This window comes from Harpia harpyja, chromosome 14 (assembly GCF_026419915.1).
Source record: "Harpia harpyja isolate bHarHar1 chromosome 14, bHarHar1 primary haplotype, whole genome shotgun sequence".
NCBI lineage: Eukaryota > Metazoa > Chordata > Aves > Accipitriformes > Accipitridae > Harpia > Harpia harpyja.
The window spans coordinates 38,825,520-38,850,910 of NC_068953.1; the positions used below are offsets into that span (position 1 = coordinate 38,825,520).

Genomic DNA, 25,391 nt, shown 5'->3' on the forward strand with positions numbered 1-25,391 from the left:
GTCTACAAATGAAGACTAGGTAGTTCATATTGTGTTTCAAGATGGCAAAATAGTTATATTACTTTGAATTGTGGATTTAGCTGAGATAGTTGTGGCTTTACAAGGGTTTATTTGATGTCTTGATGGCTGAAAAACAAGTGGGGTTATTGGTGATGAGTATCTGAAATGGAAGGGTCCTCCTCTGCATCTGGAGATAGGCTTCTTGCATCTCCAAAGCTTGCAGGAGGCTAAAGACAGTTTGCTGAGATAGTTGGACACTTCTGCTAAAAGATATGACAAATTTAAGTATTTGCTAATGATTTTTCTTAAAATTGTAATTGATTTTGTGTGCAAGAACGGTATTTAGCCATGATGTAATTGTTACTGTGGTATACAGCTGATGTTATGGAAACCAAAATACCTACCACAAAGTCATCTAACAGAAGCGTGGGATTATTTTAACCTTTATTTTCTTTTTTTTTTTCTTTGTGAAATCTAATACGATGCGCCTTGCGAATCTTTTTTTAAACCTTCTGTCTGAAGACAACGCTATTTCCAGTGGTTTACAAACAACCAGCCAAGGCATCCTCGGGCAGTCTGGCTTCAGCCTGATGCCTCCTATAAATACAGCTGCTGTCATGCTGCGTACCGAGAGTCTGCAAAGGTCTTTGCAATAGCAACCTCCTGTTTTTGAGCCAACCATGAGGAATAAAGATAATGCATCTCTGCCCACTGTTTATAGTAAAATAGGAGGAGAAGGCAAAAAATGGTAAATGTTAGAGTTCTGCCTTGGATAAAGACAGTTATTGATGTTTCTTTACCACGTTCTTGTTAAACCAACTGTTCTGGATCGCTAAGGAAGATTTACTGATGATTCATGATACATGGGAATATGTTTTAGCAGATGATGGAAGAGTACAAGAAAGGCAAACCCCACCCAGCTGGTAAAGCCCAAGCTCATAAATCCTGGTCTATCTGTATAGGCAAACTCTTGGATTTAGACCGGTAACTATCTATTTTTCAATCTAGAAAGATTGCTATTGCAGGAATCGTAACTAAAATACAGCCTGCCCCACCATGTAGCAAGGGTGTTTTTCTCCTCACCGCGTATCTTACAGGCATATGGGGTAGAGGTTGGATGAGGGGCTGTAGCTGGTGGCTGCACTGCTGCCTGACGCGGTGCTTGCTCTGGGCAGCAGGAGGATGGAGTGTCCTTCACCAGGCTCCACGCAAAGTGCAGACGCATTTAGCTCTTCCAGACAGCATGGTCTCATCCATCCCTCAGGCTGGTGACTTCAGGCGAGATGCCCCATAGCTCTTGGACTTGTTAGGTGCTATCAGAGCATCACATCTTGGTGGCAGTTCTCTGTTCCCCAGCGGCTGCTCCATCCCTGTGTCCTCCTCAAGCAGAGCAGATAAGCCCAGAGCTGCTGTGATGTTCAGGTAACACCCAGGTGCTTCTGGGAGAGGAAAATAACATTTTCGCATTGCAACTTACTGCGGGGTTTTGGTTTTGGGTTTTTTTTTTCAATTTAGGGCATTGCACGAAATAATTGCTGTGTATGAAGATCTAGTTTGGAGGTCACCAATAACTTAGCACCCATGATACGAGTTTTCTCCAAGTTTCCAGATCTTTGACAGTTTGAGGGCCAGAAATACAGGTTTTTATATATCCCATTCTCCAAACTTTGTCATCTTTGACCTCACCAATCTTCCCCCATCCCTGCTTAGGCTCATCTAATGCTCGGCTTTTCAGTTACCCCCACCCACCTTTCCCTGTTTCAGCTGATGCTTCACAAAGGTTGAGAAGTCATCCTATAGCTTTCCATCCCACAGGCACTGCTGTTTAAGTTCTTTTCTACCCCATTTTCTACCTTTTGGTTACCTGCCAAAGCTCCATTTTGAGGACATCCTTTTACTGTTTAAAAAAAATGATGAATAACTGAGGTTCAGACTGAAAAAAAAAAATTAAAAATATTGTTTGGAGTGTGATCAACTGGCATGAGCTCAGGTGTTCAGCAAAGTCTGTTTTCTGGTGGGGTCCCTGGTGAGCTTGATGTCCCAGCCAGCAAACCTCAGCCTGCTCGGGTAGAAAAACTTAATTTCATAAAGATAACACATCCTATGAAATGTTTGCTCAGCCATCTAAAGCTTCATAAATACTTAGGGAGGTGTATAGGTTTTACTGGTCCTGTGTAATAGGTGGAGAAATCTGACAGTCTGGACTAAATCATGAACATTATAACAATTTGTTCATTGCAGTGGGAGTGAATTAATTAAAATAAGCATTGATTTGTCACAGGACACGGTGATAGGTGGTGTATTTAGTCTGTGAAATGACTGCAAAGCCTGCAATATTTTAAAGCATCTTGGATATGCAGGGTTTCTCAGGCTGTGCTGCTCTGTCTCCCAGCAGCCTTCCATGCCATTTAGAGAAAAAAAAAAAGAAAATTTCAAATAAATAAATTAAAAATAAATTATGAAAAAGGGTCTTTCTCCTACTGCTTGGAGCACTTTTTCCCTTCCTTCCAGTAAGGGGTTTTTTTTGTATCTCATCACTCTGGTTAGGTGTGAATGCCTTTTTATTGCCTCTGAAGACAAAAGCCAACTATCATAAGTCAACTGTTGAGGACTGGGAGGCTCGCTTCCAATTTGTGTTTTTGTTGGAGATGGGAGAGCAGATGCCCTCCAAAAAATGCTGCCGTCAGCTGTGTGCCATATGACATGTGGAGAAATAACAAGCTGCACAAGTTATTGATTTATTATTTGGCAATTTGCCATCATGTGTAACTCACATTTGGGGGAAAAAAACGAATGTTTAGCATACGTAACTCATGTTAAACAAAAAAAGGATGCTTAGAGTTGTTTAAATGTTATCTTTAGGATAGGAAGATTTCAAACTATAGGACTGAAATAAAACATGACTCTGGTCATCATCGGTCCCCCAAAGCATTGGCTTGCATCCTTCCCCTCCTGGGGCGGTGCGTGGCCGGGGCTGGGTCCGAGGGGGCTTTGTTTCCCACCCCCTTGTTCTTGGGTTTTTCCAGATGATGAACGTTCATAACATATAATATCATAGTATCTTACATTATGTATATATACTATAATATCATAGAATAGTTTGAGTTGGAAGGGACCTTAAAGATAATCTAGTTCCAACCTCCCTGCTATATATAATATATGAACCCCTACTACTACCCCTAAGTAGTATTCTTAAATCTGTGTAGTGGCATCCTAGGTAGGCAAATTAGAAAACATGCATAAAATATCATTAGAAAATACTCTAGAAAGCTTTCCTGGTGTGATGTGCTGGTGTAAAAGACTTGGTGGTTTTCTGTATCTTTTCTACATTAGAATTAGGTATCCAAAAGAAACAGGTTTGGGTTGCTTTGGTTTTTTTTAATTTGATTCCCTGACCTTTAATTTAAGCTCAGTACAGAGAAGTACTGTATCTGTGAAGCCCAGCTTTTGTGAAAATATCATAATTGTGGTTGACAGCATAAAACTCTTGAGATAAATGTACTGAAAACTCCTATTTGCAAGTTGGGTAATGTGTAATTTTAAGGTTCAAGCTCATATTTTGCCTAGGAGAAAGAGAGGGAAAAGCAGAATTGATTCGGGAGATGGACAACAGAAGGTCCAAGCTTTTTTTTTTTTTTAATTAAAAACAAACATGTTTGTGCTAGAGAAGAATTAATTGGGCAAAAAGCTGGTGAGATAAACAGGCAGGTTCAACATGTGGTTATCACCACCTCATACTGCACCTGGCCTTTGGTCAGCGGGTTTGATACGGCCCTTTCCTTAATGAAGTAGGGGATTGGAGGTGATTTGTGATGCAGATGATCTGAGGAGCGTTTGGTGTTCCTGTGTGTGTTGGAAACGTGGCTGTTGGGGAGGAGGAGGAGTATGATGGTCATGGTCCCTTCTGCTCATCACCTGCATGGGACAATCTTGCAATAGTGACTTAGGAACATGGGCTGCTTTAGAAATTGTCTTGTAGCGAGCAAAAGCAAAGGTTATGTTGATAAAGAGATTATCTCAGTTCTGTCCCCATGTCTTGGCCTTTGCTGATGGTTTTTGTGAGCCAGGCAAGCTAAGGGCAATGTCACCAGGCATCCCGTACAGCATCCCACAGCATCTGAGTGCACCCCTGGCCTCTGCTTGCAGCAGTGCCGTTCCTCCCCAAACCGCCTTGGTTCTCCCACTCAAATCCCCTCTTCCATCCCTCATCCCACGCTCCTTGATGGAGCTCTCCAAGTTGCAGATACCTTCCTCCAGGTGCCGTTATCCCTCTCCCAAGTCAACGTCGTCTCTTGAGCCCTTCTTTCCTCTGCTCTGAGCAGGTTCCTTGACTTCTTCCAGTTAGATGATGTTTTCTGCTGATCGTGGCTCCTACTCAAATATATTGGCTAAATATATGTGGGTATGGACTGTACCAGGGGACAGTCCTGTCACTCTAACCCAGCTGGAGACCTACACCTTGGGGTCGGGTTTGTCCTGGGAATGACGAGCCTGACTTTCCTCTGGGACCTGCTCCTGAGATGCAATCCAATACATGTATATTTATTTCTTTCCGAATTACATAGATGTACTAATATTATGTACATTATGAAGCCCCCCGCCTAGAAATTAAGAAAGGATGAGATGAAGATGAAATAAACACTAATTTTTATTTATTAATGGTACAAAAAGTATTTTCTTCCCACACCCCAGTGCACACCCTGCTTTGGAGAGCACTAGGTGTGCTCTAGGGTGATCTAGGTTGCTTCTATACTGGTCCCTTAGGGCCAAGCCCTGGGTCATAGTCTAGAACTACAGTCATGGGGAAATTCTTGCACATTCACTGTACGTTTGAGCTAAATTAGGCAACGATGTAATGATGAAATCTTTTGTTATTTCAGCAAAAAATACTTGTGAACAACAGCTTTTCTTTAAAAATAAAAGACCTCAATGCATGTTGGTGGATTTTCATAGGACAGCATTGTGCAATGTGAGCTCCCTTCTTCTTAAGCAAGAAGATGAGCGAAAAACCTCTAAAAGCCTCTAAAATACTTCAACCCATCTGAAAAAATGTCATATTGAGACAGAACTGGATGGTCCATCCTGACCGCGGCTCTTCCACTCATTATGTGCAAAATTCCTGCCTGGACTGTTGGTTTGGCACGGCAACAAGATTTTATACGGGTAGCATAAGACAACTATATATATATAATTGAGAGTACTGTGAGCCCACTGTAAGTGTGAATGAATGAGAGAGGATTCGGGAGCAGGTGTATTTATTGACACAAGTCTGGAGTGGGGACTGAAAAGGGAAGACATTTAGGCTGGAGGACCAGTCTGGTGTTGACCATGACCATTGTGGAGGTGGTCTAAGCCTGATACATCTTGCAAGGACTGCACTAAGATAGATAGATAGATAGATATTTCTATTCCTATTTATTTTAGATAGCAAGAAATTAAAGAAATTAATCTGCCAGCTGATCATGCAGATATCTTTAGGCTCACACTTCTGGCTGTTGTAAGAGCAGGTTGGGAAGAAGGATGCTGCTGTGAAGGGAGTGAACGGGATCGTGGCAAGGTGTGTTTTGCCAGCTGAATCATGCAAAAGCAATTTTCCCCATTTTGAGAGCAAAATATAATTTATGACTGAAACCTGCTGTTGCCACTGAAGCGTAGGGAGCTGATCTGAGCTCAGAGATGGATGCTGCAGAGCCAGCATAGCTCATACAGCCATGTGCACAAAACCCTGGGCTGAATCCCCACACTTTCTCTAATGATGGACAATCCAAATTGCAATAAACTAAAGTCTCAGGCTGCTTACGTAAAGCAGATGGGAGATCGTCAGTGGGCGAAGGATCAGCCTCAAAATAAAGCCAAATTCACTTGCCGTTCACTGAGGAGCTGCTGAAATGGTCACCTTGAAGGAGGAGACCATCTCAAGGAGCACCTTTGCTTCAAAGCCGTCTGCCAATGCTCCGTAAGTGGTTTACAACTTAAAACCGGGTGGTAGAAGAAATGCAGGGGAAAGCTGTTTATCAGAACCCCTGCATTGCCAGACAGTGTCATTAAAATAAAGTGGCTTATAAACCTGTTTATAGATTGTGTGTTTATAGATTGTGTGTTTATAGAGCATGTGGATACGTATTTATACATACTGTGTCTGTGGGTGCATTATTAAAAAAATAAATATATTTATTTATATATGGCTGCATGTATAAATTCCTTTTCTACTTAAAGTGAGAACAAACATAAAAAACCTTGTTCATAAATGAAAGCGTCGGCATCGTCAGCCTTGGCATCCTCTTCTGGAGGGATGTCGGGAACTCGAGGCATCTGCGTCGTCTGCAGCACATAAGTGCCGGCTCCAAACTAGACGTTGGTCTTGTTCATTCGGGAACTCTCTAATAATAAGGTTTTCCCATCTCAAGGATTTATCATATCAAGCTCATTTTAATTATCAAATTATACCGGGATGATTCTGCTGGGATTGGCTCACGATGCCTGCCTGCGTTTGCTGAACAAGCAATTAATCCTCCATGGGATGGATGGATCCTGGGTGGATCTCTCCTGGATGGAGAGATTTCCCCATGCCATTCTGCCTTTTCCAGCCTTGGAAAAGCTTTCCCAAGCTCTCCAAGATGGATTTTAGGATATATACATATACGGACGTATCCAGAAAGGAGTTTTTACAAGGTTTAGCTCCTTTAGTTTATGATATAACAACGACCTATTTTAATGTAATTTTTAAAACATTAAATATTATGTTCTTTCCTGGAAGGTTTTGAATATAGTTTGCAAAATATGGCTTTGTTTCTAATTTTTTGAACTGAGCTTTTTGAGACTCTATTCATATTTTGTCCATCAGCACCCGCAAGGTTGATGGTACCTTGTTACTGGGTAAGCAGTCAAGAGAGAAACAATTTATATGCTTGGGTTTAGTGGTTCTAAGCTTGTATTTGCAAAGGTTTATATTTTTTGGGGTGTCAAATTGACTTGTAATACTTTTCAAAGAATATTTTGAGATTATTTTAAGCTGGGGAAGTCAGCTAGGAATGGAGAGACACATGGAAGGGGGTTTAATTCCTAGTTTCTCACTTTGCAAACGCTGCCTGAAGCTGAAGCAGACGGAGTCAAGAAGAGAGGAATTTCACACCCTTCTGTTTAGTCATGGATTTTCAGGCAAAATATATACATTTAGACATCCAAAAGTATCTGCCTATCAATTGCATTGAAGCATATAGCTCTGGATTGCAAGAGTTTTTACAATGGGAACACAATGAGAAGTGTTCCCATGTGGAGCTACACTGGAAAAAAGGATTTTTCAGTTGATTTCCCACTTTATATGCGGACTTTTCATTGTGTAAACAAGGTTTTCCTATGCCTTGGTAATGAAAGGCTCAGGCAGATAAACTCCTGGGGCTTATCTAGCTCTGTCTGGGAGGAGGTGAATGAGCCGATAAGGGTTTTCCTTTGCTCTTGTGATTTACTGGAGCATTTCTGAAGCAAGGATTGCCATGCTTTCAGGAAACAGAAAATGCCATATTTCCCTGGCATGCAGTTCCATGCAAACAATTAACCATTTTGTTTTCCATTTCCTTTCTAATATTCTTTAATTTCCTAGTTGAACTTGATAAAAACTGAAACAGCACTGCATGCTACGTTTTACCCCTCTTTTTACCATCAGCCTTGCCTGATCCCCAGGAAAGAGGCAAGAGCATCATCCTTATCTTGGGGTTTTAAATGTTATTTTTTGGGGCTGCTTCTCAATTTTCACTGCAACTAATGGCAATATCCCTGTGGTATAAGACATCTGCCTCCTGGGCACTGAAATGCTGAGGTATTTTTATGGCTCTTGGCTTGCAAGCTGTGTGGACGGATGCCCGACACCCTCCAGACCTCTAAATTGTGGCAAATTTTTTTACCTTTCATATCCTGTGATAGGGCAACAAATTTCATGTATCATGGAAAAACCCACGCCTTTGTATTGAGGCCTGAATCTTCACTGCCTTTTGATTTGAATTTCCTAATCCCTCAGTTTTGTGCTTTAAGACAGATGGGAAAATTATTATGTTTTTTATTTTGTATTTTTTTCATGTCTCTCCTATTTTATTTCTTCTCTGGGTTTCCATGTTCCTCTTCTCTTAAGTTTTTCAACCTCCTGATCACTTCTTCCAACCACCTCTTAATTTTACCACATGATTTTGGGGAGCAATAGCCCCCAGTGAGCACAATACGCTAGATAAGTGTGAGCTTAAAAATCACATTTAATGCTTTCTTCTCTAATTATGCTTTTTAGCATTTGGGTTTTCTTACTGTTGACCATGGCTGGATATGGTGTAATTCATAATAGAGCATGTGGATGTGTAGAGATGTTTTCCAGTACCTCCAAGATGCTGTTGGGCTCATGGATATTTTCTCCCACTCGAGATATATAAACCTTTAATTCTGCTGGGGATTAGAGTGTATTTCTGTTTGGCTTAATATCGAAATAAAGTCCTGATAACAGAACTGATTCAACACTCCCATAAAGATAGCGGGACTTGTTTCTCTACACGTTCAAATACAAAATTATGGATGTTTTCTGTTCCTAGCAGTAGGGTTTCCATCAAGCCTTGTGTCCCAGTTGGGAAGGTTTTCCCGATGCTCAGCAAGCATATTTTAATCTTAAATTCGTTATTCTGTGTGGCATAAGCAGTGTACGTACTCTGGGGTCAGTTGTAGGCAGGCAGGGTTTCTCTTTAATAGTGCTTGGCTATCTCTTTACTAGAGTTCCTTTAATTTTCATACGTAAAAATGTTGGATATTCTGCCACATTCTGTTTATTTGGTACTCCCAATTTTACATGTTGATATGCCTCAGACAATGCCATGTGATATTCAGTAAAGATTTATGCTCATATTCTGAGTATATGCATTTCAAAGTCTGGATCCACATTTTATATCTTTTTTTTTAATGTTTGAACATCACAAATTGTGTTTTATTCAGGTCAGCGCGAGCATTTTAAGCTCTAAAAAGCACCCCTTTCAAACAAAAAAACCTCAGACTAATACTGCCTATTCTTATGAGCCACCTCCCTGCTTAGCCACATCTTTCTAAATACTGAATGCAGTAATGAAGTACATTATTTATATGGGTTTTTTTCCCCCCAAAGAGAGGAGAGATTAAGTCACTAACCCCCTTCTCTCCTGAGCTTCAGCTAAGTCAGAGAGGCCAAATCCACATTACGCAATTTTGCTGACCTGGCTGCTGCAGCGAGCGTGCTGATGCAGCTATGGCAACACAACCTTTCTCTGATTTGGGTGACGGCATTTGAGAAGTGATTGTGTTCGCACTGACAGAACGAGTCCCTTCGGTGACATGTGGTGCCAATGCTGACATATTGCCAATGTCATCGTGGTTGGGGCAGCTGAATTGTTTCTAAATGCACGATTAGAAGCATTAATCTGCTCATGATGGCTATACAGGTCACCTGGAGAGCAATCAGTAGCATCTCACCCAATAATGAAATGAAAATATGGAGCTGCTGCACTCTAAAAGAACCTGAATGTCTTTTTTTGGTTTTTTGCGTAATTCCTTTTGCCGAGTTTGGGAGCTTGATGCTCTCCTCTCCAGTGAACTTGCATCGCTCCACCTTCCAGCAGACCAGGCTTCAGCTATCCAGGGATAGGAGGAGTAAATCTATACATTTTTCGTGGGAGTAAGGATGCCAAAAATAGGACTCTCTGGACTTTACTGCACTAGAAACTTTTGTAGATAGTGGTAATGTCAATGATTTGGTTCTTGATGTAAAGATGGTCTTCTAGGAATAGGACATTGGAATTTGCCCCTAAACATAACTTAGTTTTAAGTCAAGGTATAAATTTAAGCTGATTTTTATTAACCTCCAGTTTGAGGGGTTTTTGTTTGAATGGGCTGTGTTTCATATTGTCTTCATCTTGACCGTATTTTTGTTAAATGAAAACCTCATGTTGTTTGGATCTAATTCCTTAATATTCAAGTGCTCTGCAAGCACCCTGCATCCATCAAAGGATGGCAGAGACTTTATTGTCGTACTCAGAAGTGAAGGAATATTTTGGAGGTACATTTTAAGGGTACCTCCTGAATTGTGCAGAAAGATGAATATAGAATATAGAAATCATATACAAATCATATAGAAGGTTAATAACTGAAACTTAATTGAGTAAGTTTAACATATACATATGGACAGCAATGATTTTATCCTAAAGCTTCTGCCCTGATGTGGACAATTTGCACGGTGTTCTGCAGATCAGCAAACACCCAAGGAATTATATCAGTCAATCACAAAGCCATAGTTACTTCTCCTGGGCTGTGATTCTGAAGGCAACCAAACCAATAACTGGAAAAATGCTAGGAAAAAAGAAATAAGGGGAATTTTTTTCCATTTAAGCTTCGGAGCAATTGCTCTGGAATAGTTCCTGCTGCTGCGCCTGTCTTGAAATGAGAGTGTATATCTGAGTTATTGTGGAAAAGGTTATTAGTTGAGGACTTTAATCCCGCTTCGTATTTGGCCAACACAGCAAGAGGTTGCATTGGGGATGGAAGGGAGGGAGCAATGGATGGACAGATGTGGGGAACAAACCCACAGCCTGGGAGTGAGTGTTTCTGACCCAGCCCAGAGGAAAAAGAAGAGCAGAGGAGGGAAAATTAGCCAAAATCCTGCAGCTGAAGAAACTGAGGCCAGGAGGTATGTGATGACTGGCCTCAGGTCATGCACCATCTGAGGCAGAGCTGAAAATGAGCCTAAAGAAGTAGAGACCTTGAGCTCTGGTCTTTTATGGTCATTTACTGGAGTATATTATAAAAAAAAGCCAACAGCTGGCATTGCTAATTAGTTATTTTGCACCAATCTTAGGAGTAGTAGAAGTTTTTAGTGTGCTCAGAAGAGTTTCACAGCAACATTCATTGTGCAGTTGCCAAACGTCCCATGTGGAGCTATGGAAGTCTAGCAGGCTTCTAGAGCAGAGTGATGGCATGTGCCCGGTTCAGATGTATGCAAACTTAAAACTCTAGATAATTGGGGGTTTGGGGCGGGGGGGGGATATGTAAAGCCCCCATACAAGTAGTTCAAAAGAGAGTCATGATAATAAATAGATAAGCCAAGTAACATGACTAGCCACCCATCATCACTAAAATAAGGCTGCTCTTTTATCATCATGGCAAGGTATATTGCTCTCCGGGTGCTCAGGACCAGTCCTGAGCGGGTAAAGCTGGGACTAATAGACCCTGCATGCTATTAAGTGGCTGTCAGAAGCAGGCGGTTGATAAATGATGCCGACTCCCATTACCGCTGCACGCATCGCCGTCTCTCTCTTTTAAATCACTCAAGAGAAGTTCACGCTCGCTCAAGAAATATGCAGTCTTCTACAGTTGGCTGGACTGCTGTGTAGAAGCTTTTTTTCCTGACTTGCACTGAAAATGCAACGAGTCTTAGTCAAATACATGATTTTTAAATGCCTGTAGTTTAGCAGGGACTTCTGAATGTTATTCTGCATGCCTGCTGTGTCCTGGTTGCTCTGCAGGAACCTAAGAAAAAAACAAAAAAAAAAGAGAAGAAAAAATAAAATTAATAATGGGGAGTTGTTTCTTATTTTCAGCATTTTTTTTTTCCCAATGGGATGTGTTATGTTTTGAACCCAAAAGGCTTTAGGGCTGTTAAAAACTCCTTCTATGCCTGCACACATATGCATAGAGTATGTATCGTTGGTGTAAAGGTATATGATGTCTCAAATACTGAGTTCAGGACCTTGTAGTTTTTTACAAAAATTTCCTTGTGAGATGTCTCAAAGCACTTCAGGATCTTTAATTCTAAAAATAATATATGTAGAGTTCATGTTAATTTTGGATGAGGAGAGTTGGAAGAACATACTTTTTTTTAAAGTTTTTTGCTCGTGTTAAAAATAAAAGCAGAAGCAGCAATAAAAATGAATAGGATTGTTATAAAGATGCATCATATTAGTGTAATTTTGAGGATTTTTTCCCTTTTTTCTTTGATTCTGCCATCAAAATGTCTTATGATAGAGAAGTAAAAACGCAGCTTAGACCGGTAGGGCTTTTTCCAACACAGGGAGTAAGGTGCACTTGCAATATTGCTGTTTCAAGAGTGAGTCACAAGTCCTAAAAGCATATGATAAAAATTATGATTTTTAAACTCTACTTTCTTCCAGATGCCCTAAAATAATTTCTGCAAAAGACTTCTCGAAGTAATCCAGTTGAAAATCTATCTCGGAGGAGATAACCTTTATAAAAGAGCAAGGATTGGGGTTATTTTGGTGGAAAATAAATAGCTTTTTTTTCCTTAGCATGAATTTGGGGACAGATTCTCACTTTTACTGTAAAGGGTTGTAGCTCTGCTGGTCTTGGAGCGGTGATTTCTGCTAGCTGGAGGTCTCTTCGTTAGTCCTTATAGCACCAGCCATTGATACTGTGAGATATAGAAGAGTAGAGCCCAGTGAAGCAGGAAAGGGAGTTATATTGCGTTTTCTGTGTAATTAAATGAGTATGTTGTACCACCATTTTCTTCTAGCAACTAAATACTAAATATTAGTTGATGGAAATACATCATATAACACTTGAATGGCAAGCCAGGAAAAGGAAAGCAAGAAGCAATGACGTGTAGCATCCGTGCATCCTTGGTAGGCATGGTCTGCCATATAGCTAACCTATGTCTGAGCAAAAGTCTGGTGCACCTGAAACTGTAAAATGCTGTGCTGTTCCCTGTGGTTTAGGTTGTTCAAGTGGTTCTTTATCATTTTCTTTTGCATCAAAAAAAAAAAAAACAACTGGTGGCATATTAGCAGAAGAGATGTTCATTTTGGTAAATGGTGCATCAGTTTCCACGAAACCCTTCAAATTTAACCTTTTTTTTTTTTTTTTGCTTGCATCCAGTATCGTTATAATATCTGTGTGGTTTTTTTAGGAGGAATATAGAGCAGAAGGAATTAGCTGGCACAACATCGACTACATAGACAACTCTGGTTGCATCAACCTGATCAGTAAGAAGCCGACAGGCCTGCTCCATCTGCTGGATGAGGAAAGCAAGTGAGTAGGAAACTGTTGGTTTTGCTACCGATATTTGTTTTTTCACTTAAAAAGTGTTTATCCTTAAGCCTTACCTCTTGTGATTCTTCCTAGAAAGATGCTAATAGCTCGCTGGGTTGATTTATCTTATGTCTCTAGTTTTGTTTCCAAGGTGGTAAGGCAAACAGTGGAGAATCAGCAAGCTGAGCAAAAAGCCTTAACAAATGATAATTAAAATTCTGTTTCAAGAATTTCTTCTTTTAAAGGGAAGGGAAAAGGTTTCCTTTGGTTCTCTCCTCATTTCTCTCACTGTCTCTTGTGGTGTAAGGATGTGAAGATGCTTGAAATTGAGCTGAGTGAAGGGAGAATCCAAATGCATGAGTTAAAGCAGCTTGTGTGGGTGCTGTTATTGAGATGTAAGGTGGATTTATCAATTTACTTTTAAAAATTAAGCCAGAGTGAACTGAGGGCACTTGTACTCAGGGGCTGCACTTCCATAGGGTTTCATGGGCATCATGGATGCAGCTCAGGTTTGCATCCTTGGTTATATCCATCCAGCTTGTCTTGGTAGAAGTTACCAGATGAGCATGTGTCTCCTAGGTCTGCTTTTGGGTAGAAACTTCTGAGTGTAAGGGATCTCCCGTTGAATGCATGTGCCGGTTTTCTCCGTGTGAAAGCCAGGGAAAGGCCAGGCAGTTTTGCTGGCATCACCTCGGATCCGTGTGACTCCGTTTCAGGGCACGAGCTCTCCTCCCACCATTTGCTTGTGGGTTTCTCCTTCATTTCTTGTCTCATTGACCAGACACACAGCAGTGATGCTGTCCCAGGGATACTGTACCAGGCTATAACAGCTTAAATTAGGTAAAGTTGTGAAATGTACCCCCAAGTTGCAGATTTACATGAAGTTTGAGGATGGAGGATTAGCTTGCTCATACCAAGAGGCTCTGCTCAAGCTCTGTCCTTTTTCTTCCTCTGTCCTATACCGGGATCAGTCAAGTAACCCCTGAAGTTGAAGTGAGATTTGTAGGCAAAACAGCTCAATATTTCCTGAATGTGTGGATACCCCATAGATATAGGAGTAGTCTAATCCTCAACACCAATGACAGGAACTCGGGGTTTCAGGTAAACACAGCTACCCTGAATAATTTCCATGCAATGGGCATACAATGCAGTATACCACAATAAAAATACACCTATTTGTGCTTTTATGACTGATTGCAGACTATTACTAAATCAGTTAAGAGTTCTTCAGATGCCAGATATACCTTGTATTTGTATATAACCACATGACAGCATACAAAATAGTGCTTGGTTAGTATCTGCAGGCACAGAAGTGGAAGCTCAGAATATCTTTATTTTCCCATTTGTGGTCAAGAAAGAAGTATAAAAGCTTTTTTGTTGGCTTTATGGCTATCTTCTTTTTATTCTTTCTACTCAGTTTTCCTCAAGCCACAAACCAGACACTGCTGGACAAGTTTAAGCGTCAACACGAAGGGAACTCCTACATTGAATTTCCAGCGGTCATGGAGCCAGCTTTCATCATCAAACACTACGCGGGCAAAGTGAAGTACAGAGTGAAGGTCTGTCACCCAGCTGTTCCCTAGCAGTTTTTTTCATTTAAATCATCTAGCTGTGTTGGGGAAGGAGAGCCCCAAAGGCTCCACAGAGATGTTTGGAAGAGGACTTGGCTAGAGAAGAGATGCGAGGGTTGGGAGAGAAGTATTTGGTGAAAAGCTAGGCTGAAATGAGAAGGTAGTGGGGATATGTCTTCCTGTTCTCCACATTGCAAGCTCTGCGAGTTGGCGTTTTGGGGAAGAATTTAGGGATGTGCACTGAGGTTAATGCTACGTCCCAACAGTGAGTTGAAATTGGGTATTTGGTAGCCTTTCTGGGCTTGGTTTGTGTAGAAAACCCAGTGTTTTTTTCATCATTAGCCATTTTTTAATACAGGTTACATAAGCATAGGTCTCAGCATCTCACTGCTGCAGGTACTTTTTAAAATCCCATGCAAATGATTTCAAAATTGACCCCATTTACATTCATGCCAATTATTAGCAGAAGGAATTCCGGTGGGCAGGTGAGCCGGTATGAGAAACAGCCTCAGGATTTACGAGTGCAAATCTGTAATTGTGTTTCTGATGCAACAAATGCACACGCCAAATCCCAGCATCAGCTTCGAGATGCTTCAGAGAGCAGTGCTTTGGGATAAAACATTTATTTTCTGGACATAAAGAGGCATCTAATATGGGGGCAGAAAAAAAAGATAGAAGCAGGTTTCAATAGTCATGCTGTCCCAGGGGTAGCCTGGCAGATCTTACCCAGCGTATGTTGTAGATATTGTTTATTTTCCTCTTTTCTCCCCTCCTTTTTCTCCTTCTCTAGGATTTCCGTGAGAAAAACACAGATCATATGCGCCCAGACATTGTAGCTCTCCTGCGAAGCAGCAAAAACGCCTTTATCTGTGGGATGATTGGGATCGACCCAGTGGCCGTCTTCCGCTGGGCAGTCCTGCGAGCGTTTTTCAGGGCGATGGTTGCTTTTAGGGAGGCTGGAAAACGATACGTGGAGAAGAAAACTGGTATGTGTGCCAATCTCCTAATCCTAGTGCCTGTTTTTCGCCAGCAATTTAGGTCTAATATATTACTACGGTATTTTAAGTAGCCTGACTTATTAGGAGCTATTTATCTATTTAAAAACTCATTAAATAGTGTGTAGATTTTTGCTATGCAAAAGTTACATTTAAAGGTACGTTTGGATTTTAACGCATCATAAGAAAAGATTTTCACTTTACTGCTGCTTTAACTTTCCCTTTTTGTAGGATGCATGCATAGGAAAATCTGAACGATTCAAACAGAGACATAAAAATTATTCAGCAAATAAGGCAAATTACTTTTGCTAGGAATTCTTGAGCTGTTAGTTACATCTGGAAACAAAAAAAGGCAATAATTCTTCTCTATAGTTTTTCACGCTGTTCACCCTTTAAGCTGCAAGAGAGTGTGTCTCTTGTCTAGCAAAATTCATTGCTTTGCAGTCATCCAGAACAACCTCATGCCAAACGCGGGGGCATTAAATTAAAGGAAAGTAACGGTGCATCATCATGCTGTGGCAGGCAATACCTGGCTGTGCTTTTAGACCATTTCTCTGCATAAAACAATTTTGGAAAGATGGGTACAAGCTATTACTATTAATTTCTGGGCAGAAGAGGGCTTGAAATTCATGATGAAATTAGAGCCTCAGCAGGGAAAATGTCAGCTGAGTTAAAATAAAGTATGGAGCCGCACTGTGAATTTTTTTTTAGTTGGAGAGGTGTGTATCAGGGAGAGCCAAGGAGCCTGGGACAAGGAACATAGGTATGGAAACCGTATGAGTGGAAAGAATAATTTTCTTGTTTGGGGCGAATAATAGCATCCCCAGAAGAGCAGGTGGCAAAAATCGGCTTTCAGCTCTTGAGGCTCTTCCTCTCAAATGGCTTGGATGCGATGTATGAGAAAAAAATGTTTCTGGTGAACCTGGGTCTATCTGGCACATCAAAGCAGCATTTATGGATAGCAGTGTTTCGTAATGCCAAGAGGTAGATGGCAAAGACATTTGGCATTGGGAGAAACATCACTTGAAAGAGTTGGCTTCCAAAAATCCATATTTGCATTTTCCTAGCATCACCTTTTCATCTTGCATAAAACCCAGGCTGAACTAAAGTAGGCTGATCCAAGGAGATAATAAAAATACGTTCAGTCTTGGGAAGTAAGAGCTAATTTCAAGCCCTGCTTAGCTTTCTGTGTCTCTGGCAATCAGTCATGCCTGCCATGCTCGTCTCCTCACTAGCTAGCTTTACGCTTTCCAGTCTTGAGTTTGTGGCAATAACTTGCTTATATCTATATGTTATAGAGAGATATATATCTCTGAATATATAGGTATAAAATAGAGTCCAGGAGGTTTTCAGACAATTCTGAGACTCAGTTCTTGCATCGCCTTTTCTTTCCATACCAAAACTAACCAATACATAGTAATGGATGAGTTTCTAAATCTTTTCTAGCATGTGGTGCTGCTCTTTTATCTGTCTGGTATCCTTTAGTCTGCTTTCAAACGTCTTTGTGCTTTGTAACCTCTGTTTTTTGAGTAAAAAAAAAAAGAAAAGAAAACAAAACAAAACCCCTCAGAAAGCTGGATAAGGTTTGTCTTAAACTTCCCAACAATCTTCAGATAATTTATAACCTGAGTTTCTATATGCATATTCAGCCTGAATTGGGAAAAAGTCACGAGAAAGTCACTGTTATATAGGCAGAACTAGTGGGAGGAGATTACCTAAATCTAATTCCCATGTTGAGGTATACCTTATCTGTAGGGAAAGCTTGCCCTACAAGCGATGGCAGATCTGGGACCACATGTTCAGCTGCCTCTGCCCTCTCTGGAGAGGTACCCATCATCTCCTAGCTTGACTTCTGCCCAGGTAGTGGTAGCAGTTGGCAAGGTGAGATCTGTGGCAATGTTTTCATCATGCTTTTGCTGGCAAGACCTCAGGCCTATCTTCTGTTCAGTTGTTCTTCTCCAAAATCCCATCCATCTTGCCAAAGCACCACAAAGCAGATGGCTGTAGAAGAGGTGGACCTCAGCAGAAGGCTTGGCCAGTGTCTGGACAGTGGGGTGGGCTGGTACGGCATGGCAAATCCACTAGCTGATGCTGGTGTCCCTCCTGATCCCCGAAATAATCCAGAAAAGCCCCAGACTGATGCTTTGCATCTATGGCAGAAGGCATTTATGAATTATTAAAGGATCACTAAAATTACCCCACCTCGATAGACAAAAGCAGACAACCAAAGACAGCATATGTTTTTAGGTTTATTTTGTTTTTTTTACCAAACCTTGTTGGCTTTAATTAGCCTGATTCGAATGCCTTACTGAGCACGGATGTGTAGCTTTTGATAAAATTATGGTAGATTATCTGAGAATAACTTCACACATGTACGTTCATCCAAGTGTGCACGCTTAATATTTGTATATAATTTTCAAAAAGGCGTGCTGCCCTGTTCTTGGTTTCTGAGGTCCTGTCTGTTGCTGCTACCATCCATCAGGCAGGTGTAATTAATGAGTAGGAAAATATCTGAAGCATGCTTTTTTTTTATTTAAGGCTCTTTGCCCTCTTTTGTCTTAACCCCAAATGGATCTCCCTTGCTTTTACCTGTCTGAAGGCCTTTCCGAGTTATGCTTGCAATACCCAACGGAGATTTTAATGAAAAATCTCTGGTGTATGTATAAGCAGCTCTGCAAAGTTTTGCTCTGCTTTTTTTTTGCATCATCCTGTTGGTTGTCCTCTCCATGTCAGCAGTGCCAACCACTGCTACCGCTGCTTCTGTAAGGATAATCAGCATTTTTTCCTGCTGGCTTCGGAGACTCCTTTCTTTGTGCTCCTAATATCCTCGTAGCACAGCTTTTAGTGACTGCACGATTGTCCTCATTAACCTGGAGGTGAAGAGCAGCAAAGCGGTGTCACTGTGAATTCTGTTTGGTACCTTTCTCTTCCGCCCGAGAGATAACTCTTACGGTGCTGCCAACCCTCCTTGGATGAAACACACCAGCATCTGGCGAGCTGCAATTAGCTGAAGGGTGGACGTTTTCAATAATTTGATTTCTTAATTATTATTGTTGAGTTTATCAGGGGGGATTGAGGTGGTCCAAAAGAACTACATGTTTGAACTAGATTTGTTAGTGAACTTTGATTAAAGGAACATTATCAAGCTTTTTAAGAAAGAAATTTTTTTGCTGTATCATTGACACAAATTTATGACACAAAACCCCCTAATTCTATGTTAGCAAAAACTTGACAGAAGAACTGGTGCTGTTCATATAAGCCAGACTGTGGAGACTCCCAGCTTTCTCATCTTGGTTTTGCTGGACACGAACCTAAATCCTTGCTCTGACAAAGGGTTCATGGTCCTGGCGCCATGTGCTCCCTTGATAGGCTCTGCATTTGCATTACGCCAGCAAGGGTTGCTCCTTGCATTAGTGCCTGTTGTGGCTGACCTACATGATAACAGGGTCTCAAAAACAATCCTGTTGACTTCTGCAGATTTATTCCTGAAGCTGGGCACCAAAAAAACCACACACCCCCAAAAAGAATCAGCACCCCCCCCCCCCCCCCCGTTTTTGCCAAATAAAGGTGATAGCAACCAAAAAAGTGATCTTTGAGGTCCCACTGAGCAGTATGAAGTGGTGTTAACGCAAGGAAGATGCCCCTTGACAGTGTTCCTCTGTAAAGTTCAGCTCAGTCCTTTCTGATGATTTAATGCATTGGTATGAAATGCTTCCGTATGTGCTGACACAAGGTAACTCCTCTGTGACCTCATCGTGCCTCAACGGGAGCATGATGTATCCCTTGACTTGGCTGCTTAAATGATGATGCAGAGGTGCTGCCTGTGTGCATAGTGTCACCTGTGTAACCTCTCCTCCACCCTATGGTGGGGGCTGGGCCATCAAAAGTCCTCTTGGCCACACAACGATGGTTTCTTCCAACTTCCGACCTCAAACCCATCCTACCTAACTCCAGACTCTGTGTCCTCTGCCCTTGAGGAATACAGAACCCTTGTTTAATACAAATAATTTCTATTTTTCCTTTTAATTGCCAATATCTGAGCAAAGCACGCCTCTGGGATGCAAGATGAGAATTTGAGGTGGCCATGTCCGGGAGCATCTGCGCAGGGAATTGCGGATAACGCCTGGCAGAGTCACAGGAAAGATTTTAAAAAACAGTTAATAAAAGTAAAGATTTATCTAATCATCTACTTTTTGCCCAAATAATTGCAGAATGATTATAAAGTGATTATGCTCCAGCTAATAAGGATTATAAGTGGGGTTGGGATGTGGTCCAGCCCATCGCTCCTGTGCCACGGCGCTGTGTTAGGAGGAAACCGAGGTTAAATTGTGTTGAGTGTGAAAAACACATGACCCTTGAGCTCTTGCGTCCTTCGGGCTTGTTCTTTAGCCTCTCCTGATTTCTGCTTATATAATCTTTCTCTTCTCTCCATTTTTTTTTTTGTTGTTTTTATTTTGCTTCCCCAAGGGCATGATGATGCAGTGCCATGTGCGGTTTTGAAAAGTGTGGATAGTTTTAGCTTTCTCCATCACCCAGTTCATCAGAGGAGCTTAGAGATCCTGCAGAGATGCAAGGAGGAGAAGTACAGTAAGGCTCCACCATCCGCCCTTCCCTCTGATACAACACTCACATGCCAAGAAATGGAAACCAGGTGCATTCAGTGTAGAAAGGGTTAAAAAAATGCCCGAGGAGCCTTCCAGGATTGAACCAGCTGCCTTATAGCAATTTTGAGCCTATCAGGAAATTATTAGGCAGAGTTTGAAGAGTAAAATTAAGTGCAAACCCACATCTCTTGAGATAGCGCATCATTTTGTTGGCGATTTCCCCGTTTACTCGCTGACATTAAGTCAAGATGCTGATGCTAGGGATATATGTTGTGTGGTTTATTGTTGTTATCACATGTGTGATAATATGTTCAAAGCACTGCAAGTCTGGTAGGAATATTCCTGGTATAAGGCACGTGGCTGATACAACTGGAATTTGACTTTATTTGGATTTTGTTGGACTTTGAAAATAACTTTAGCATGTGAAAATATTGTCTCCAAGGGCTGTTGCTAAAACTAAAGCATTTGACAATGTTATTTTACAGAATGAGTTGGGTAAAGATGCACTTGGTCTCCGTTTCTTCCTCCTCACTCCTCTGTCACATAATAAAACTCATCCTGCATGACAACACGGACACTCTTGCCTGCACTACTGTATTTTTTATATATATATAAAAAAATATATATATATTTGGTGCTCATATCTTTAGATATATCATTTTTCTGCCATTATTCTTTTCCTTCATGTTGCACATTAAAGCTTACAGAAATAGAGCACTGCTATATGCATTCTTCAAGGGCAAATCCTCAGCCCGAGTTGCTAACATAAACATCGTGCAACATAGGTGTAAATGCAAAACACCCAGGTTTTTTCTGCAGAGCTGACCACGGTAAGTACAATAGTTGTGTGTTAAGTCTTCACAAATATGCTTTTCCTGCTAGAAACCTTATATCAGATTTCCATGCTTCCTGCAGCACGTAACATTGGGGGAGCAGAGGTGTTTTAATTCTTAATTTAAACTTTAATTCTTAATTTGGACTACGTTATTTTTTCCTACAAGTTCCCACCATTGCTACTATTGCTACAAGGAAATATAAAGCAGGAAGACAAACACAGCACTAGATTTTACTGAGTGGTGTTATGCTAAGTGACCTTGCTGATGCTACTGAGAAACTGTTGAAAAGGAAGGCGATTATCAGTAGAGTAACTTTAATTGCAATTAATTAATCAATTTTAATTTGTAAGTTAGCTCAGCAATATGGGAAGTTGCGGGGGGCTTTGATTTGCAGTTGCTTAGGCATGAAGAGGGAAATTCATACAACTCAAGAGACACTTAGGAACAGAGCTTTAATTTAATGTGAAGCAGTGAAGTTGAGCTCAGTGTTGAGCTCAACATGTTCAAACCTCACTTATTATAGACTATTCCACATAGCTTGGTCTCTCTTAGGATAAAACCAACACATGGATCCAAGAGTAACATTGCTGTAGTTTGTGAATTGGCTGAGAGCATCCGACCTGACAAACAAGTAATTCATGTTCTGCATTCAGAAATCATTCACGTCTTCCCACGGGGTGTGCTCCTGCAAGCTGCTTCCCCAGGCTTCATTTCTTTGGCAGGCTAAACCGGGGTTGGAGCGTGTATCATTTTTGGGTCCTGAATTTAGTGAGCTTGTGGGCCCCGCAGGCGAGGATGCTCAGGCTGAGGTTGGCCCCAGCGACTCTGCTTTTCCCAGAAGTGAGATGAGGTTACGCCCATGTCATCCTTGAGAGAGGGACCAGATAGATCATCTCCTTGTCTTGAATTGTGCAATTAGTTCTAGCTATGCACAGAGGAAACGAATTGATTTAGTGAGTATATTGAGATTCCCTTTAGGTCACTTGGTATTCAGCTTGTGTAGCCAACTGATCGCCCTTCCCTTCCCATCTCAGCTGCTTTGCTGGTGTCTTTGAATCTGTCAATTAATTTATGGTCTTTCACCAGAGCAAGGCACTGGGTTTAGACATCTCTGAGTTCAAGACCAAAGCTCTGCTGGTTGACGTTCATGAGTAGGGAGTAGACTGGGATTATCCAAAGCTCTTCTTGATGAAGGCAAAGACCTGTTAGGCAGATCAGTCTGTCTTTCTGAAACACTACTGCTGAAGAAAAGGGAATGTGCTTGAAAAATCAGAATAATTTTATTCCTGAAGTGTAAAATAGATCAGCCTTTATCTGAGCTGGGCGAAGGGAATGAGTGGTTTCCATTCACGCCACTGTTCCTTGCATGCAGCATATTAATATATACGATTTAATAGCCTGTATTCACTATAGAGAACACTCAAAGCCACATGAGACTCATCAGCTTAAATCTAAAACCTTTTGCCTTTCATTTCTAAAAAATCCCGCTCTATTTCCCAGAAAAGGGGCTACATCAATATGACAACTTTTATTTGGCTGTGGCATGTATGTATTTCTTCTTCTAAGAGCCAAGTGATGGCACAATGTAGAAAAGTCTTTTTTTGGGGGGTGGTATGTCTAAAGCAATCCTCTTCAACCCAGCTTGTGCACCATAACTTTTATTAATCAAAAAGTTACGTAAGATGCTAATTTTAATGCAGCTATCATCTGGAAGCCTGAAATAGAAGTTCCCTTTTCCTGAGCAATGCAAGGTGCGGATGCAGTAATATTTTGCTACAACCTTGTCTTCATAACTGCAGCTTGGCTTGTTGGGTTAGATGGTGTTTGGGGCTTTTTCTTTCAGGGATTTCTTTGGTGGGGAGTGCAGGGAAGTAAAGGAGGACAGAGTTTGCTCCAAGAAGACGACCATGGACTAAAAAAAAAAAAATCTTAGAAATACCGGTGAAAGCCCATTTTTCATGAAATGCTTTAGGTTAGAGAAGCCTTCTGTGCCTTAATGGGGAAGTATCCAGGCATATATACTATATAAAAAATAGATGCAGCTAGATGTTAGGTGCTTTCTTAGTGTAAAACTAGCTACAAAAAATAGTAACGCAATATTTTAAGCAGATTCCTGATTATTCTCTTCTTTTTCCCCCTTTACAATTGGGTTTCTGTGCTCTAAACAAGTCACTTTTGGCACAGAAATGCCAGTCTTGAAAGAGGTAAAAGAATGCTCCTAGGATGAGAAATGTAACAAAAAATGGCTTAAATGGCAAAAAGGGGGATTAAAAAGAGAGGTTTGAACTCTAGTCATAGCTAGGCACTTGGATAGATTATCTGGCTTGCTTTCCAAAAACCTGCAGAGTTGGAGATTGCAAAACCTTCTCAGCAGGAGTGATTTGGTCCTGCCTTGGAGCACAGGCAGGATCAAAGATGACCTGTGGCAGCACTTTCTGGAATTTTCTTTTGCTCAGATTTCTAGGATATTTGGACACTTTATATACAATAATTTAACCAAGCTGACCATCAGCCTTTTCAGGCATCTCCTGCCCAATGTTCAGGCTTCAAGACAACCTGTTATAATATCTCAACAGGTAAAGGAGGACAGTAGATGTCCTGTTAAAGGGATGTCACCTGTTGAGGTTTGGTAGGAATTAATCTTCTCCTTAGAAATTTCAGGCTCTGAGGAATGATATTTCGGCAGGACGGGCTCAGATCTCTGCGTATTCACTTTATGTTCATCTTCAGAATAAAAAGATCCTTAGGACACCTTTTAGCTCAGCATCTGGGCTATATTAAATAGGAAAATGATAAATGCGGGGAGGAGGGGATATGGTATTGCTTCTTCCTATTCTGTTACAAACTATAGTTTAGACTTCTTTCTTTTCAGAGAGGGTTTGTTTGCATTTTTTTTCCACTGCAGAAACCTCAGGGTAAAGGAATATACTTCTTTCCCAGGTTCAGGTGAGCGCTGCAATGTTTCCTGTCTCACAGCAGTGATTTCAAGACAGTTAAAAAATTGCTCAGCTGTTTTCATGTCAAATTCAGGCTTATCGGGTCTTTAAATATCTGTAGTTTAGTGACTTGAAAAGTGTTTTGTTGTCTACAAAAATTGTCCTCTGTCTTCTTAAATGCTTGGTTAGAAAACATTTCCACTTTGGGGAAGATAACAGCTTGAAAAGTCTGCTTCTGTAACCATGCATGATAACTTCCTTGGCTATTTATTAAATATAAATTGCTCTAAAACTACCCCTATCAAAGGATACAGGTTCAATAGGCAATAAAGCTCCCTGTGCAGTATATACTACTTGCTATATGTGTCCTTGTCCATGTATCTGTAGGGAGGGAAGAAATGTGCAAGGAATAAACGACCATTTTTCCAAGCACCCTACTTATGTCCAGGTGTTTTGCCCGTGCAAGCAACTGTGTTGTCCCATGCACAGTGGAGAGCTTAGGAATATTTTGGACATGCAGGACATGGATGGCGGGTCCCCCCATCACAGCAACCTCTTCCTTCACCCTGTTTGCTTACTAGCTGGGACAACGTGTGCCTAACACACTGTGCATGTGTGGGAGGGGAATTAGTAGGTTTGAGCAAACAGCATTACTCATAAGGGTGATGACTTTGTGGCAGAGAGGTAGAACTTAGTGGACGACGGGTATGTTGGCATCCTTGGCACCCTTGTATGCCCAGCATGTGCCATGACATGTACATGCTCCTCCTTGCTGTAGTCAGTGCTAAGCTATGGCTGTGCTAATTGCCTTTTGGTGAAGAGCCAGGTAGAAACTTTTTTTTTCATGTGCTGCTTTAGGTATTACTCGGAAGAGCCCGCGGACACCGCTCTCAGATCTCCAGGGAGTCAATACCATCAATGAGAGGACCCAGCGGTAAGTCTCTTGCTTTTTTTTACATTGGCACGACAAGGAAATCTGGGATGGGAGAGCACTGTCTTTCATTATAAATGATTGTATTAAAGTTTCTGCCAGCTTGCTTATTAATTTTGTCTTCTCTTTGTTCTTTCTCTGCTATGTGATCATATCTAAATATCTTTACCTGACTAAACGGCAGGCAGGGAAAGCAACTTTCCTGTGTCAGAAGGCAGCAATTGCAGGTGGTGTGGCATACAAGGTGGTAAGATGCTTGCAAAAAACCCTAATGAATGTGCCAATATCAAGGAAATAAAAATTTACCGAGGATTTTTCTGGCACAAAAAAACCAATTATGTGTTTGGGTGCAGAACTGCATGCAAGCGGTGTGATGGTGGCTCTAGGCACCACTGAGTGTGGAGGACCTGGGAAGTTATGGGGCTTGAGATGGTACCTTGTCAAATGTTTCCTTGTTTTTAAGGGAAAGAAACATGCTAA

At 41.2% G+C, this 25,391-nt stretch overlaps 1 protein-coding gene across 10 annotated transcripts in view; it reads left to right on the plus strand.

The window, feature by feature from the left end:
- Positions 1 to 25,391, plus strand: part of MYO9A (myosin IXA) — a 189,893-nt gene that overhangs the window by 123,669 nt on the left and 40,833 nt on the right. For 9 of the 10 annotated variants that reach the window (XM_052807707.1, XM_052807706.1, XM_052807711.1 and 6 more), the window contains 5 exons: positions 12,917 to 13,038; positions 14,456 to 14,597; positions 15,400 to 15,595; positions 20,072 to 20,191; positions 24,839 to 24,914. In XM_052807707.1, coding sequence (XP_052663667.1) covers positions 12,917 to 13,038; positions 14,456 to 14,597; positions 15,400 to 15,595; positions 20,072 to 20,191; positions 24,839 to 24,914 — 656 coding nt within the window. The remainder of the gene's footprint in view (positions 1 to 12,916; positions 13,039 to 14,455; positions 14,598 to 15,399; positions 15,596 to 20,071; positions 20,192 to 24,838; positions 24,915 to 25,391) is intronic. The other variant, XM_052807714.1, reaches the window with a different exon arrangement.